The 17,549-nt window shown below is 46.5% G+C and overlaps 1 protein-coding gene across 1 annotated transcript; it reads right to left on the bottom strand.

Moving 5' to 3' along the window:
• Nucleotides 1-7,020: 7,020 nt before the first annotated feature.
• Dusp3 (dual specificity phosphatase 3) lies at nucleotides 7,021-17,497 on the bottom strand. Its single transcript, XM_013031973.1, has 3 exons — nucleotides 17,314-17,497; nucleotides 10,051-10,277; nucleotides 7,021-7,876 (listed from the first exon to the last, which is right to left on the bottom strand). The coding sequence occupies exons 1-3, from the start codon at nucleotides 17,436-17,438 to the stop codon at nucleotides 7,671-7,673; spliced, it is 558 nt and encodes a 185-aa protein (XP_012887427.1). The 5' UTR covers nucleotides 17,439-17,497; the 3' UTR covers nucleotides 7,021-7,670.
• Between the last annotated feature and the right edge of the window lie 52 nt (nucleotides 17,498-17,549).

Genomic DNA, 17,549 nt, shown 5'->3' with positions numbered 1-17,549 from the left:
TTTTGCAGTGCTGGGGATGGAACCCAGGGCCTCAGGCATGCAAGGCAAGCGCTCTACCACTGAGCCACCTTCCCAGCCCTACTTACGATTTTATGGAGAACCAAAATAGGAATTTTCATGGGAAGACTCAGAAGGACCTGCTGCCATATCTGCCATTTGTTCTTTCATTTCACGTGACATCACAGACAACTCTTTACTGGGACCACAAACTTGTCATTATTCAGTTCTACAATGTTTTCAGGTGTTAAATCTGCAGGGTTTCTGGCTGATTTCTGTTGTGGGTAGTTTAGGTTATTTACAATCTTTTTCATTCCTAGTAAGACTGCTGTGAACATCTTTGTATAAAGTAATTTTAAATTCATTAAAGGCTTTGAGATGATTCTAAATTCACAGGCACTTGTAAGAACTGAAAGATTTTGCACGCCCTTTACTGAGTGTCTCCCAGTGCTAACATCCTGTGAACCTATAAGCACAGGTCACAACCCAGATGTTGCACAAATGTGTGCATTCTACACAATTGTATGTGTGCATTCTACACAATTGTATGTGTGCATTCTACACAATTGTATGTGTATAGATCTGCTCATCCATCCACACAATCAAAATAATGAACAGCTTCTATTAGTCTTTTATAATGACATCTACTTCCTTGGAGAGTTCTCTATGTTATATGTATCCAAAATTTAGTTTTTGTTTGTTGGCTTAAAAAAAAACTAAGATTCTTTCTAGGTAGAAACAAGCCTTATGCCTGGGGATGTGAACCATTTAGTACTTCTTGGTATCTTTTATAGGGCTCTGAGGGGTTATAGCTTGGGCCCTGGATGGGGGGGGGAGGAGGAGGAGGAAGAGGAGGAGGAGGAGGAGGAGGAGGAGGAGGAGGAGGAGGTGGTGGTGGTGGTGGCGGCAAGTTTCATGCCTGTTACATCACCAATAAATGTATTAAAACACTGATTCTCAATCCCACTAGTAAAATGTAAGTGCATGTTTGATCATTTGCTAGGACTGGCTGTCATAACTATTTAAAACAACTAAAGTTTGTCTTATAGATCTGGAGATGGGAAGTCCAAGATTAAGATGTTGTCAAGGTTGGCTCATTCGGAGCTCCTTGGCCTTATAGAAGCACCCCCCACCCCCCCAACCCCTGCCATCCTCCTCTTCACACAGGACACTGTGTTCTGTGTCTAAATGCCCCCTTCTTTATGAAGACTCCAGTCCTAAAGGCTAAGGGACTGTCCTAATGACCTCATTTAATCAATGTGGTGACCACCTGGCCACCTCCTGAGGTACAGGGGGTTACTAGGACTTCTGTGGGAATTTGGGAGAGAGACAACTTTCAACACGTGGCAGCTTGTTTCACCACAAGGTCACCACCAGAGCTCGAGCTGCAACCTTGTGAAACTTACATTTAACAGTTGCACATGAATTTCTAGAGAGGCGGTTCTCCCAGCCTGTCTGTGCATTCAAGGAGGAAAGGGGTTCGTGTTTCCTTCCAGCAGCCCTGTAGAGATGTATTCCAACTCCTCCTAACTTCAGCACCAGCTAGAAAGTGATCGCTTCCATCAGGAAAAGACTTAGGGGCCAAGAGGAGAAAGAGGGAGAGAGGGAGATGGGGAATGGGAAGCTGGGGAAGGGGAGGAGGAAGAAGAGGAGAGAAAGAGAAAGAGAAAAAGAGAAAGAGACCACTACTGGAAGGAGATGTAGCCCATGGAAGAGTACTTCCCTGGAATTGGTCCCCAGCACTAAAGAACAAATGAACATAAGACATTTTCTGATTTTAATTTGTATTTCAGGGCTTGATTTTAGGGCCTGGACGCTGACCCTTAGCCTCTTCCCTCAAGTCTGGTGCTCTACCACTTGAGCCACAGCTCTACCTCTGGCTTTATTTTGGTAGTTAATTGGAGAGAGACGTTTCATAGCCTTTCCTGCCTAGGCTGGCTTTGAACTGTGATCCTCACATCTCAACCTCCTGAGTAGCTAGGATTACAGGGGTGAGCCACACCTCCCTCCAGGGTTCATTCTTTTTTTTTTTTTTTGGTCCAGTCGTGGGCCTGAACTCTGGGCCTGGGCACTGTCCCTCAGCAATTCAGCTCAAGGCTAGCACTCTACCACTTGAGCCACAGTGCCACTTCTGGCTTTTTTTTTTTTCTGCTTATGTGGTGCTGAGGAATCGAACCTAGGGCCTCATTCACGCAAGGCAAGCGCTTTACCACTGAGCCACCTTCCCAGCCCCAGGGTTCATTCTTGTGGCTCGTACATTCTATGCATTTTTAAAAATGCAGGATACAAGGTATCCACCTAGTATCATTATGGGGGGGATACTGTCCCCCTAAGTTTCCACATTTCATCTCTCCATCCCCCCATTTCTCCCAACACTGGGAACCACTGCTCTCTTCTGTTTTACTTTTTCCACAATGTTGCAGGTTGGCCTCATACAGGATGGAGCCTCTTCAGATGGGCTTGTCATCTAGTAGCCTACATTTGCATTTCCTTGTGTTTTCCTGTTGTACTCACTCATTTTTGTTTGTGGCCAGTACTGGGGTTTGCTCAAGGCCTCACCCTTGGTCAGCTTTCTTACTTTCCTGTCAGAGTTGATTTGCAATCCTCAGAGCTGTCTCCTATGTGGCTAGGATTACAGGCATGAGCCACCAGGACCTGGCCACCAGCCCATTTCTTTTTGCAATAATAATATTCCATTACCTTGATACCCCGCCATCCATCTCATCATCTGCTGAAGGACATCTTGGTGGCTTCCAGGTTTGGGCAATTAGGGAGAAAGCTGCTGAAAATGCTTGTGTGCAGGATTTTATGTGCACATAAAATTTCAAATCATTTGGATAAATACCAAAGAGCATACTCCTGGACTGTAAGGAAGAATATGTCTACTTTTCTAAGAAACCATCAAACTGTCTTCCAAACATGGCTAAGCCATCTTTCATTCTCCCTGGATGGATTTTCCTTTTACTCCACATCCGTCGGGTACGCTTTTTTTTTTTTTTTCTAGCACACGGCATTAAAAAAAAATTTTTTTTGTTGGTCATGGGATTTGAACTCAGGGCCTGGGCACTGTCTCTGAGATCTTCTCCTCAAGGCTAGTGCTCTACCAACTGAGCCACAGCGCCACTCCTGGTTTTCTGGTGTTCACTGCAGATGAGTCTCACAGCCCTTCTTGCCTGAGCTGGCTTGGAACCGCAGTCCTCAGATCTCAGCCTCCTGAGTAGCTAGGATTACAGGCTTGAGCCACCAGCTCCTGGCCTATTGTTATTGTTTTATAATTATTACAATATGGGGGGTTCTCATGTTACTAGGCTAGCACCCTACCACTTGAACTACAGCTCTATTTTTGGCTCTTAGATGCCTTATTCAAGTCTCATGAACTTGCTTGCTCAAGCTGTCTTTGAACTGAGATCCTAAGATCTCAGCCTCTTGAGTAGCTAGAATTTCAGGCATGAGCCGCTAGTGCCTGACTCTTCTCTGACTCAGAGGAGAAGAGGACCAGGTGAGGAGAAATGGCAGCATGGAGGAGGCGCAAGCTGCCTATTGCAGGATCACAGAAATCCCACAATGCCCTCTACTCAGCATCCGGTGAGAACACTGATATGCCTGTTTTCTTAGGAACATAAATCTTCTTTGTTCAGGAGGGGCCACGTTGCCCATGAACATTGCTAACACAGGAATTTTGGTACTTGGAAGGTCCAATAAATACCTATTGCATAAATATAATTACTTTGGGACTTTTAACTAGCTTGGGTGGTACGTGGAGGGGTGTTAGTTTCTAGATAATTCTTTAAAATTAAGAAAAAGCAAACACAAAGCAAACTGTGGCAAGAAGGACCAAAAAGAACCTATTTCTTTGTTAAGACATTTATTTTGGCTACAATTTGAGTGTTTTAACACATTTATTGGTGATGCAACAGGCATAAAACTTGCCTTTTTTTTTTTTTTTTGCAGTGCTGGGGATGGAACCCAGGGCCTCACACATATTTGGCCCGAGCTATAACCCATCAGAGCCCAATTTAAATGTTTTCACAAATCCCCCTCAAGGCTGGCAGTTGGTAATCAGGAACAAAGGTTACGCTTCCAACCAGTCTTCTCTCGCACCCTGAGACATCTCTGTTTTCAATCCGGAGAGAATCCTCATTGGCTTCTTCAATGATTCCTGACACCAGTTTTATGACAAAGAAAATTTTCCTGCAAGGAAAGCTCCTACTACCTTCATATTTAAGATCAGTGCTTATCTGATTAAAACATGAGCCTCTTAGCATCTATTCACATTTCAAGAACAGAGCAGCAAAGGCCCTGACATTCCCTTTCCCAAGTGTGAGCCATTGTCACCACGATGATCGCAGCGCCACCTTCTGGCATGGCTATGCATGCCCTCTAATTTCTCACAGGTGTTAAATTCCAAAGAAGGGATTCTGGGAGACCTTGGAAGTCTTTTAGAAGAATCCCTTGTGTGATGGAGGTGGTGGCTTATACTCTCAAGATAACTCAGAGTGACAGGGAAACAAGCCTAACTTATGGGAAGGTAGATTGCTTGGAGACTAAAGGGGGGGGGAACCTGACATTCTTAACTTGTGCTGGATGGGGGTGGGGGTGGGGTCTCTTACAGTCCAAGAAAGGGATCCTGTCTAAGGAGGGGAGAAGGGTACCCTGAGTTCCTAGTCCACCCCTTCCCAGGGGTCTAAGGCCGATCAAGAAAGGCCCCCACTCACAGCTGAGTGTGTGGTACCTCTTAAAATTGACTCATGTTTTGATTAAGAGAGAAGCTAAACCTGGGGTTCTAGGGATTAAAGGTGATCAAAAAAAAACCCTAAATTCTAAGCAAAGGACTCCAAGCTGGGCACAGTGGCTCCTGCCTGTAATCCTAGCTACTCAGGAGACTGAGATCTGAAGATCATGTTTCAAAGCCAGCCTTGGCACAAAAATCCATGAGATTCTCATCTCCAATTAACCAGCAAAAAGCCAATAGTGGAGCTGTGGCATGAATGGTAGCACACCAGCCTTGAGCTAAAAAGCCAAGCAAGAGCACAAGGTCCTGAGTTCACATCCCAGTACTGGCACACACACACACACACACACACACAAAAGGCAAAATAATCCCAGAGGAAAAGCAATGACCCTACCAATAGCCCTTTTTCCTTATGTCCAACAGAGGCCTTCAAGAGGCCATGTTCACCGCCCAAGTGGTTGTGGCCGTCTTATGGGCTGCCTTAGGGCTGCTTCCTGTGACTGGATGAAGAACTGCACACTCTAACCCACTGGGGATGGTGCTTTTCCCTTCCTTCTCCAGGGTGAGGGCAGGGATGAGCCACATGCCTGGAGTTCCCCCCAGGGAACTTGTTTGAGAGGCTTGAAATTTTGCCCTATTCTACCTTAAAAAGCCAGGCAACTCTGGGGTACACCCTTCATCATCCTGTATACCAGGTCTTTTGGATGGGGGTGGGGGAGCTAACATTACAGGAACAGATTCTGTCAATTTCTGATTCACTGTGAGCATCAGGTTAAGTCAGATGGGAACAGAAGCCAGCCCACTGCTAAGCAGATGCCCCCTGCACTCCTGCAAGCCAACCTAGACAGCTCAGTAGCCAGAAAAGATGGCAGATCCTAGCTATTCAGGACAGCTATGGTCACAGAGGGAAATGGGGACAGTGACTGTCACCTTGCTCCTAGTAGAGAGCTTTATATCTGGGAGTAAGGCCTTAAGGGGCTCTTGCCTCTCCGCCTCTTAACCAAGATGCTCCCAGGCAGCTTGGAAAAACACATTCCCCACTTGATGTGCTAACACAATTTTAAATGGAAAGCTAAATTTTAAATAGGCAACAACAACAACAAAAAATCCCTAATATGTCTTTGACTTCTCTTGCAAAGTCTTCTCTTGCAAAGATGTGCAAGGGATTCCACGTGAATTCAGCTGGGACACACCTTCTGGAATAACACTCCAACATTTGACACTTCCATACAGAAGGGAATTGCATCCACTTTGATGAGACACCCATACACCAGGTGCTGAGGTGTGGCCCACTCTGCCATCCTGAGTGACCCTGAAGATATACACAGCATCTCGGCCTTTTCTTTCAAACAAGAACAGATTGCTCCAATAAGACTGTTCAAAATAACACTATCTTCTGACAAATGTGCACGCGTGTGAAGGCTGACCCATTCAAACATCATCCTGAAAACTCCCTAATTGGATGTTTGGGGGTTTTTTGTTTTGTTTTGTCGGTTGTGGGGCTTGAACTCTAGGCCTGGGCGCTGGTCCCTCAGCTCTTCAGCTCAAGGCTAGTGCTCTACCACTGGAGCCACAGTGCCACTTCTGGTTTTCTGGTGGTTTATTGGAGGTAAGTCTCACAGGCTTTCCTGCCTGGGCTGGCTTTGAACTGAGATCCTCAGATTTCAGCCTCCTGAGTAGCTAGGATTACAGGCGTGAGCCACCAGTGCCCGGCTGGGATCTTTTTTTGTTTTGGTTTGTTGACTCTGCCATGAATGAAGGCCTCATCTGTCTCCAGTACTGCCAGCAGAGAGCTATTAGAGCCACCTATAGGTAGGACCCTTCATTTCCCTGCCAGCACCCCAGGCTATATGAAAGAGGCACCCCTACCCCCATACACATACATGCTGTAATTGGCCAGCTTCTGCTTTCTGTTCTTGGAATAGCAACCTGGACAGAAAGCCATTAGCTTGAGTGTCTTGGGCTTGGCCAACACTACAATTCAAGACAAAACCCTTGTAATTTCTCCAAACAATGGGGTTGGTTTTTGGATTTTTCTTTTTAATAGGCTGGACCTCAATATGCCCTGAGACCTCATTCTTCTAAGAAGTAAAGGAATAGATCGGGTCCCAGGGGGAAAAAAATTCCCCAAGAGCAGATTGAGAAATCAAGCTTCCTAGGGAGAAGTTGGGGAGGTGGGGAGGGAAGGGATGGTAGGGGGAAAACAAAGGAGGGGATAACAATGCTGGACAGGAAATGTACTCATTACCTTACTCATGTAACTGTAACCCCTCTGTACAATATCTTTACAATTAAAAATATAGATTTAAAAAAAAAGAAATCAAGCTTCCAAAAGCCACATTTTGAAAATTCTAGATGGAGCTGAGTCCTCTGGGAAAGTCTGTCTACCCCAGGGGGCCTCTTGGTGGAGTAGATATTTCTCATTAGGGAAAGCATTCAAAGACAGACTCTTCATGAGAATTTCCATCTCCTCACTGGAGTCCAGAGCAGGGAGTGGAAAGCGAGGAGACCAGGTGATAGGTGACAGGTAACCATCTGACCTTTACTAGGCTCAAGGTGATAAGGTCTCCATAGTTGGGGAGTGAGGGAGGGTCCTAAGGACCCCTCTGAAACACATCATGCCTTAAATACTCCCTCAACCCTCTGTTCTGGGCCATCAAGAGGACTGCACACTGCAGGCCTCCCTGGGTGACCCTTCACCACCTCAGGGACAAGACATCAATGAGAAGAACAGGACAAGAAGGGAACAAGAATGCCCTCCTCAGCAAGCTTTTTTATGTGCTCCCCAGGGGGGAAGTGGCCCTGGGCTGTGTTGGGATAGACGAGTGCTGTGTGACTCTGGGGGTGGGGGACACTGTGATTCTTAAACATGGTGGCTTGGGACAGCCTCGGCCAGGGCCTCCCCATGTCAGACCTCCAGAAAAGAGGCCATGAGGGCACCCTACAGTTTCAACTTCCCCTCCCTGATGAGTCTGCCATTGAGGTGGCAGAGCTGGGCCAGGAAGCCGTCGTTGGGGCCGATCTCACGGTTCTGCCTCACAATGCTCACAGCAGACCTGACGTCCATCTTCTGGCGCATCATCAGGTATGCGATGACTAGAGTTGGGGAGCGGCTGTAACCCTCTCGGCAGTGGACAAGCACCCGGCCTATAAGAAATGGGAAGATACAGTGAGCTAGGGCACACGATCATTCCATGATGCATGTCAAAACTCATCCACAAGCCAGGCACAGAAGTTCATGCCTATAAACCTAGTTACTCAGGAGTCCAAGAACAGCTTGAAGCCAGCCTGGGTAGATAAGCACACAAGTCCACCATGCTTCCAGGCAAAGCTCCTACACCACACCCTCCAACAGCCTCCCTCAACCACCTAAGCAGCACCCAGAAATTGCTCAGGCCCCTCTGAATGGATACTACCAAGTCATTACCAAGATGGAGAGCAAAACCTACCCCTGTCATAGCCTCTTGTCCCCTATGTTCTCTAGCCACAGGGTGAGGGGTTGGGTACAGGTGTGGGAGGGCAGGGAGCTGGGAGGAGGGGGAGGTCATAGTGACCTTGAAGGACCACTAAAAAGCCTGTTAGTGGGGTTTGCTGTTTCCCTAGTCCATAAAACTTCTCTCCTGCCGGGCGTAGGAGGCTCACACCTATAATCCTAGCTACTCAGGAGGCTGAGCTCTGAGGATCATGGTTCAAAGACAGTCCAACCAAGGAAGCCTGTGAGACTCATCTCCAATAAACAACCAGAAAACTGGAAGTGGCACTGTGGCTCAGGTGGCAGAACACTCGCCTGGTAGCATACACCTGTAATCCTAGCTATTCAGGAGGCTGAGATCTGAGGATCACAGTAGAAGCCAGCCTGGGAAGAAAGTCCCTGTGAGACTCTCATCTCCAATAAACTACTCAGAAAAAGCCAGAAATGGTGCTGTGGCTCAAGTGGTAGAGTGCTAGCCTTGAGCACAAAGAGGCTCAGGGACAGCACCTAGGGCTTGAGTTCAAGGCCCAGGACTGTCAAAAAAAAAAAAAATGGCCAGGAGCTGGCTGCTCATATCTGCAATCCTAGCTACTCAGGAAGCTGAGATCTGAGTATTATGGTTCAAAGCCAGCCAGGGCAGGAAAATATGTGGGACTCTTACCTCCAGTGAACTTCCAAAAAGTCAGAAATGGAGCTGTGGCTCAAGTAGTAGAGAGCTGGCAAGCCTTGAGTAAAAAAGCTCAGGGAGCTGGGCGCTGGTGGCTCACGCCTGTAATCCTAGCTACTCAGGAGGCTGAGATCTGAGGATCACGGTTCAAAGCCAGCCCGGGCAGGAGAGACCGTGAGACTCCTATCTCCAAAAAAAACACCAGAAAACCGGAAGTGGCTCTGTAGCTCAAGTGGTAGAGCGCTCGCCTTGAGCTGAAGAGCTGAGGGACAGCGCCCAGGCCCAGAGTTCAAGCCCCACAACCGAAAAAAAAAAAAAAAAAAAAAGCTCAGGGACAGGGCCCAGGCCCTGAGTTCAAGCCCCAGCATTGGCACACATACAACAAAATAGTGGAACCAGTTAAAAGATGTTTAAGATGGAGAAGGAGGTAAGGGAAAGTGATGGGGATGAGACTGACTGGAATACATTTGTATATATGTGCGAATGTCACAAGGAAACTCTCTTTTTTTTTTTTTTTGGGTCCGGTTGTGGGGCCTGAACTCTGGGCCTGGGCACTGTCCCTCAGCTCTTCAGCTCAAGGCTAGGGCTCTACCACTTGAGCGCCACTTCCAGCTTTTTTCTTTTTGCTTATGTGGTGCTGAGGAATCGAACTCAGGGCCTCAGGCATGCAAGGCAAGTGCTCTACCACTGAGCCACCTTCCCAGCCCACAAGGAAACTCTCTTTGTACAGTAAAGTATGCTAGTGAAGAAAAATTAAATGAACATGCAATTCAAAAAAGAAAAACGAAAACCTTCTAGAGCAGGGCACTGGAGCTCACATCTGTAGTCCTAATTAGTCAGGAGACTAAGACTTGGAAGATCACAGTGCAAAGCCAGACTGGACAGAAAAGCCTGTGAAACTTCAGCCCCCAAAATAACCAGTAAAAAGCCAGGTTCGAGGCATGGCTCGAATGGCAGAGCACCCAGCCCAGCAAGTTCAAGGCCCTGAGTTTAAGCACCAATATGAGCAAAACATAAAGCAAAACTTCTCTTCCGAGCCTGAAACCTGTGCTGGGTACCTAGTAGACTAGGAAACTGTTTACTAAGTTTTCTTTGGACAAAGGGAGGCCGCTGGGGCCTGTGGACTAGGACAGCCCAGGTCAAAGCTGCCACGCATGATTTCCTGGGTGACAGGTCCCTTACCGTTCTTGTGAGCCAAGGCCTGGTCAATAAAGTCTGCAGCCCTTTCAAAGTATGCACTTAGGTTGAATTCCTGTGTGTCATTGGCCTTGATGCCCAGGTAGGTGATGCCGGAGTCCTTGTAAAAGTTGGCATTGGTGTTGACGTGCATGAAGGATCTGCCCTCGGCAGCATTTAGGACATGGGTGATGCCCAGTTTTTGCAGCTTGGGGATGTCCTGAGCCACAGTCCTGGACAGGAGAGAACAGTAGGGGGTGGTGAATTGACACACTGCAGCCCCTTGACTGAAGATGGACACAGACTCTTGACAAAGCAAAGGGACTTTCTATGCACCGGCTCCTGCGGGCTTCTCCCACTCCTCTTATGACCTCTCCCCTCTTCCAGCCATCTCCAATTACAGCAGCTTCCCCAAATAGACTGGCACTTTCATGCCCATGCTGTGCCTTATGCCACCCTGTGCCACCTTTTCTACAGACAGGCAATTTCTCATCTTTCACCACTCTCGGCAGTATATTCTTGTTTGCTCCTCGTGGCTTCATGCTCCTCTGGAAGAGGAACCCTACTGCATTGCTGGTGGGAATGTGTACTAATACAACCACTTTGGAAAGCAGTCTGAAGGTACCTCAGAAAGCTAACTATAGACCTCCCCTATGACCCAGCCATACCACTCCTAGCATCTATCCTGAACAACAGAAACCAGGATACAAGGACACATGCATCTCCATGTTTATTGCAGCACTGTTCACAATAGTCAGGATATGGAAACAACCCAGATGCCCCACTACAGATGAGTAGATCCAAAAATTGTGATACCTAGATACAATGGAATATTACACAGCCATTAGAAAGGACAAAATAATGACATTTGCAGGGAAATGGATGGAACTAGAGCAAATCATTTTGAGCAAGGTAAGCCAAGAGCAAAGAGGCAAATGGCACATGGTCTCCCTGATATGTGGATGCTAAAGCTAAAATGCAAGGAGATATGATAGAGTAAACAGGACTCAAGAAACAAAAGACTGCCACTCATTTTGTCATATCATTGCTAAATGACTCCAGGTTCTTGATCACATATATGGTGTGTGTGTGTGTGTGTGTGTGTGTGTGTGTGTGTGTGTGTGTGTGTGTGTGTGTGTGTGTGTGTGTATATATATATATATATGCACGCAATGGAGGGAAGCTAGGAGGAGGACACAGAATCAGTGGGAAATGGGAAAACATACAACAGAGGGGCCCATCAGCTGCACTGGACATAGATGAAAATGAACTAAACAACCCAAAGACAGCAATGGGAAGAGAGGAATGAGAGGAAAAGAAGGAACAGCTTACAGCAAAAGGAAAGACATGTAAATATTGCCTGATGTGGAAGAAATAATTGTATTGTCAAAGCTCATAGAATTCACAAACTTTATAGACCATGATAATGACAATTTACCTTGTGAAGGTTAAACTGTGTTTGTGACTTTAACTAAGTATCACTATTCCATAATACTGTGAAATATGTGAAATTTATGTAATCACCTAATCTCAATTTAAAAAAAAGAAGAAGAAAAGTGAGAGAAGGGTGAGTTGGGAGTGATGGGTGACAGTGTTATCAGACACTTTGTATTTATATACTGTTTTGTAGAATGGGAACTTCTTTGTACAACTACTTAAAGATAATAAAAAAAATTTTAAAAAACAGTGAAATAAATCCCAACTTTGTATAATCGATTTTTAGGATTAAAAACAATGAATATAAAATATACTCTGTAGGGGCTGGGAAGGTGGCTCAGTGGTAGAGCACTTGCCTTGCATGCCTGAGGCCCTGGGTTCAATTCCTCAGCACCACATAAGCAAAAAGAAAAAAGCTGGAAGTGGTGGTGTGGCTCAAGTGGTAGAGTGCTAGCCTTGAGCTGAAATGCTGAGGGACAGCACCCAGGCCCAGAGTTCAGGCCCCATGACTGGACCCTAAATAAATAAATAAATAAAATATACTCTGTAGACATTCATATATGTACAATAAAATTGTATATTAAAAAGGGGGAGCTCTGGAGCCAGGCAGCAGTGGCTCACTCCAGTAATCCTAGCTAACTCAGGAGGCTGAGATATGAAGATCTTGATTCAAAGCTAACCCAGGAAGGAAAGTCCATGAGACTTATCTCTTATCTCCAATCAACCATCAAAAAGCCAGAAGTAAACTTGTGGCTCAAGTGGTAGAGCATCAGCCTTAAGTGAAAAAGCTAAAGGATGGTGCTGGGGCCCTGAGTTCAAGCCCAAAAGAGTAAATGAATGAGTAGGCTCTGGTATGCAATGGCCACAAAGGAATATATAGATCAATGGGATGGAATAGGAGGTCTAGAAACATGCCTCCACAGCTACAGACATGCGATTTTTTTACCAAGAAACCAAAACTCTGCATTAGAGAAAAAGAAGCTTCTTCACCATTGCTGCTGGGAAACTGGTTATCCACATGAAAGGTCTAAAATGGATCTCTATCTCACCATGTGTAAAAATCAATTCAAAACGATCAAAGACTTTAATGTAAGACCTGAAACATTAAAACTATTGTAGGAGAATTCAGCACAAACACTCAAGAGATCTAAGCCTAGGCAAGGACTCTGAACAGGACTCCAATTGTTCAGGAAGAACAAGAATTGACAATGGGATGGCATCAGATTAAAAAAGCTTTCTGCAGCTGAGGCAATGGTGGCTCTCGCCTGTAATCCTTGCAACTCAGGAGGCTGAGATCTGGGATGATGGTTCAAAGCCAGCGTGGGCAGGAAAGACCTCCTGAGACTCTTTTTTTCTTTTTTCTTTCTTTTTTTGGTTGTTCATGGGGCTTGAACTCTGGGCTTGGGTGCTGTCCCTCAACTCTTCAGCTCAAGGCTAGAGCTCTACTACTTGAGCCACAGTGCCACTTCCGGTTTCCTGCGTGGTTTATTGGAGATAAGAGTCTCACGAACTTTCCAGCCCAGGCTGGCTTTGAGCTGCAATCCTCAGATCTCAGCCTCCAGTGTAGCTAGGATTACAGGCATGAGCAATCAGCACCTAGCCCCCCTGAGACTCTTATCTCCATTTAACCACTAGAAAACTAGAAGTAGCGCTATGGCTCAAGGTGGTAGAGCACTAGCCTTGAGCAAAAGAGCTCAGAAACAGGGCCCATGCCCTGAGTTCAAGCCCTTTGACCAACAACAACATCAAAGAGCTTTCTGCATGTCAAAGGAAATAATTATCAGGGAAAAGAGACAACCTACAGAATGGAAGAAAATCTTTGCCTGGTATACATTGAACAGGGATTCATATCTAGAATATATAAAGAACTCAAGAAATTAAACACTAAAAGAACAAATAATCCAATTAATGAATAGGCAAATGAAGTAAGAAATGTTCGCAGAAAAAGTACCAATTTAACAGGCCAACAGCATGAATTTGCACAAGTGCTGGCTGGGATGTGGGGGAAAGGAACCTATTGCACTATTGGTGGGACTGTACATTTAGTATAATCACTTGGGACAGTGGTCTGGGACATAGAATTTCCTACAAACCAGCCTTACCACTCCTGGACTTCTACCCAGAATATCACAAGCCAGAATACTATACAGATAATTGCACATCCATGTTCATTGTTTCACTATAATAGATGAGTGGGTCAAAAAAATGTGATACTTATGCACAGTTGAATTTTACCCATCCATTAGAAAGAATATTAAAGCCGGAAGCTCACACCCTGTAATCCTAGCTACTCAGGAGGCTGAGATCTGAGACTGTGATTTGAAGCTAGCCCGAGCAGAAAAGTCCCCTTAAGACTCTTATTTCCAATTAGCCACTCAAAAAAACTGGAAATAGAGCTGTGGTTCAAAGTGGTAAAGCATTAGCCTTGAGCAAAAAAGCTCAGGGACAGCACCTAGACCCTGAGTTCAAGCCCTATGACTGGGGGGGAGGGGAGAGAGAGAGAGAGAGAGAGAGAGAAATGTACCCATCACCTGACTTATGAAACAGTAACATCTGTACAACATCTTAGTACCAATACAAATAAGTAAATATTTTTTCAAAGAAGTACTAATAGCCAATAAATACATAAGGAAAGTCTCAACATCTTTAACCATAAAGGAAGTAGAAATTAAAGCAACATTGGGATTATTCCATTTCACCCCAGTCAGAATGGGGAGCACATGAAGAAACCAGACAAAAAAGATGCCAGTGAGGATGCAGGAAAAACAAACCCTTTACACTGTTGATGGGAATGTAAATTAGCATAGCCACTATGGAGATTCCTTACAAACGAAAAATAGAATTACCACGTGATTCTGCTGTACTATTCCTGGACATGCATCCAATGGAACACAAGTCAGTGTACAATAGCTGCACCTGTGCATCCATGTTCATGCAGTAGCCAGCACAGCAGCCAAGCTATGGAATCAGCTCAGGTGCTCAACAAAAGAGGAATGAGTAGTGACAATGTGGTCTATATACACAATGGGGTACCACTCAGCCATACAGAAGAATGACATTATGTATGTCACCTATAGGAAAACTGGATGGAGCTGGAGACCACCATGTTAAATAAAGCAGATGGAGAGAGACAAATATCATTATCCTTTTATATGCAGAATCTACACATGACTGCCAAAGGGAGACAGTGTGGGGGTGGGGAAAGCAAGAGGCAAGAATTTGAGGGGGTGAACATGATTGAAATACTTTACATTCATATGTGAAAATAGAGTAATAAAACCCTGAAAAAATAGTTTTAAAAGTGGGGGGGGGAGTGGGAACAGGAAAAAAAGTAATAGAAGGGACAAATTCGATCAAGGCACATTATATGCATAAATGTCCATAACACAATGAAATTCATTTGAATAACTAATATATGCCAATATAAATGGGGGTTGTAGAGAGCCAAATGTGGCAGTGTATGCCTGTAATCCTAGTACAGGGAGGCTAAGGCAGGAGTAACGAGTTCTAGGACACCTTAGACTTGTCAGTGAGTTAGAGAGCAGCCTGAGGTACATAATGAAGACTGTGCCTGACAAACCCAAACAAAACTAATCGGGCTCTGGAGCCTGGTTTCTGAATCTAGCCCTAAAATTACCAGCTAGGAAACCTTGAGCAGACCACTTAACCTTTCTGGCAAAAATGGGAGTGATCACAGGGCCACTGCCTGGGTGGTTTTTAGTGTCAGAGGAGCCTTCTGTGCCCAGAACCTGACTCTGCAGTAAGCACTACTATTCCAACCAACTTGGCCTATGCTTGTTTGTTCAGAAGCCCAGGCTCTGAGAAACTTGAGAGAAGAACCATATCTACTTCTGATCTTTCTCTCCAGCACCTACTATGGACTCTGGAACAAAGTAGGTGTTCAGTAAACAAGTGGTAGCTTAGTGTGGAAGAATAAAGTCATAACATGCCAGGCCCCTTGGAGGATCTGTTCTGCCATGTTCCATCACCCACAATTCTGAGGCTAAGCACTTTGGAATGAGTGGCCCCAAAGAACCATGGTAGTTATAAAGTATCTGATCTCTTTTCTTTCATCTTACAGCAACAACCCAATTCAAACAGCAGTCAAAGTGGTCCTTGTGTGTGATCCAGGGGTGAGCTGGGCAAAGATCCTGCTCTTGATGTCCAGCCCAGCTCTGTCTTCCTCCTCCCTCTGCCTCTCTCACTCACATCAACTGCAAAGCCTGGAGACCCAGAAACCACTGCTTATGCAAGTCCCGCCTCTGCTCTGGGATGTGGGTGGAGCCTTGATTTTATTCAGTCTTTGCCCCAGCACTCAGTTGGCTAAGTCAAGGTCAGATTTTCATAGAGGGCATGGGATGTGGCTTTCATGATGGCCATCACACTTGCCACTTGAGCTACCACCACACACGTATAACCTTGGTTCCTACTTGGGAAGCAACAATAGCTGAATTCACCAAACTGCCTTGGCAAGCAGGTTTGAGGCCAGCAAGCCCACGTACTGCTTGGATAGGTTGTGGGTGGAAAGTTGCCTAGGATTTTGCAGTTTAGTGGATCTCTCAATGACACCGTAAGACTTTGTGGCCATCCATGCTCAGGACACTACATAGGATTGCAATAAGCAGTTGCTGGTAAAACACAGAAGGGTCTCCACACACACACACACACCCTTTCTTGCCTTCTCAGATTCAACAAATTTACATCCTCGTTATTAGTACCATTGTCATGGATGAACACTGTAGTATCTGACACATAATAGGTGCTCAGTATGGTGAGTGATGGATGAGACCTAGCTGAGCTCTGCCTTATAAACCACCTTTAACTGCACATCACCCCATTTCATAGGCAGTCATTGTCAGGCTTAAGCAGCAAGTCCTAAGTGTAAGGCAAGAGATACACACATGAACAGGACATAAACCCTGTCTCACAATCACCTGCTCTGGGTTCGCACCCTGTGCAGAATGAGAGGAGGAGATGCCAGTGTTTGACTTGTAGTCCCTGGGCTCAGCCCAAGGAGCTCCCGGCTTTGATAAGCAGGTCCTTAGAGCCCACCTGGCTCTCAGGCCACCCTAAGCTAGACATTCTTTTGGCTGCTATTTGAGCATTTCTCAGAATGTTTAACGCCAGTTCCTTCTGCTGCTGGGAAAAATCTTACTATTGTAATTTGAATTACAGAAAGCCGAGAAAAAAAACCAAGGTGTTCAGAATTCCTAAGTGACAAAAAGTGCACTTCCTGATAGCCAGCCTTTCCCAGGTGATGGCTCAGGCCCCTCATGAAGTTTGTCATTTTGATTTCTCCCATTTAAGTCTCAACCCTATCTGGAGATAGGAGAAAGGGCCATAGGAGACCCCAGGCCCAGCTTCTAGTCTGAGGCTGAAGACCACAGGGCCAAGGGAAAGTTCCCCCGCCCGGATTGTGACGTCAGCCCGTTGCCATGGCAGCGAAGGCAGACATTCCGCGGTGACCTCACTGCGGAGCCAGGCAGCTGTCACATGATGCGCGGGCCGGCGATTGAGGGCCACCTGTTCTAAGTGAACATGGTAGCCGTGACCCCGCCCAAAGCCGAGCCCCAAGCGGGCGGTGGCTGAAACCAGACGGGGTACCCCTCGGTCTCCCGGTACTCCGCAACCAGGAAGGATAGCGGGGCCCAGCTCGGATCCAGCCTCGGGGCTCCACGCGCGGGAGTGGGCGTCGACTCCAGCGCCATCCCCAGTCCCCGTTCTTTGCTCTCGGAGGGCCAGTCGCACCCAGATTCCTCCAGACTCACGCCCCGAGATACCCCCAGCCCCAGCCCCCGGTGGGCGGGACGCCGGTCCGCTTGGGAGACTCACGCATTGCCCACGTAGATCCTCGGGGTGACTTCGTTGCAGGGCTGGCTCGGGAGGCTGTAACACCCAGTGCCATCCGAGAGCAAGTCGTTGAGATCTTGCACCGAGAGGTCGAAAGGGCCCGACATGGCGGCGGCGGCGGCGGGGGCCCGGCACGCCCGGCCAAGAGCGAGCAAGGCGAGGCGAGAGCCGCCGGGTCAGCTGGGCGGGGCTAGCGAGTCGGGAGCCGCTCCGCCCCG

Source organism: Dipodomys ordii, unplaced genomic scaffold (genome assembly GCF_000151885.1).
Source record: "Dipodomys ordii isolate 6190 unplaced genomic scaffold, Dord_2.0 Scaffold147, whole genome shotgun sequence".
NCBI lineage: Eukaryota > Metazoa > Chordata > Mammalia > Rodentia > Heteromyidae > Dipodomys > Dipodomys ordii.
This window is presented reverse-complemented; position numbering and strand designations above follow the sequence as displayed.

Coding starts and splice junctions, on each gene's coding strand:
- Dusp3 (XM_013031973.1), bottom strand. CDS start 17,438: ATGTCGGGCCCTTTCGACCTCTCGGTGCAAGATCTCAACGACTTGCTC. Junction 10,278..17,313: donor AGGATCTACGTGGGCAATGC/GTGAGTCTCCCA, acceptor TCTCCTGTCCAG/GACTGTGGCTCAGGACATCC. Junction 7,877..10,050: donor GGCCTTGGCTCACAAGAACG/GTAAGGGACCTG, acceptor CATTTCTTATAG/GCCGGGTGCTTGTCCACTGC.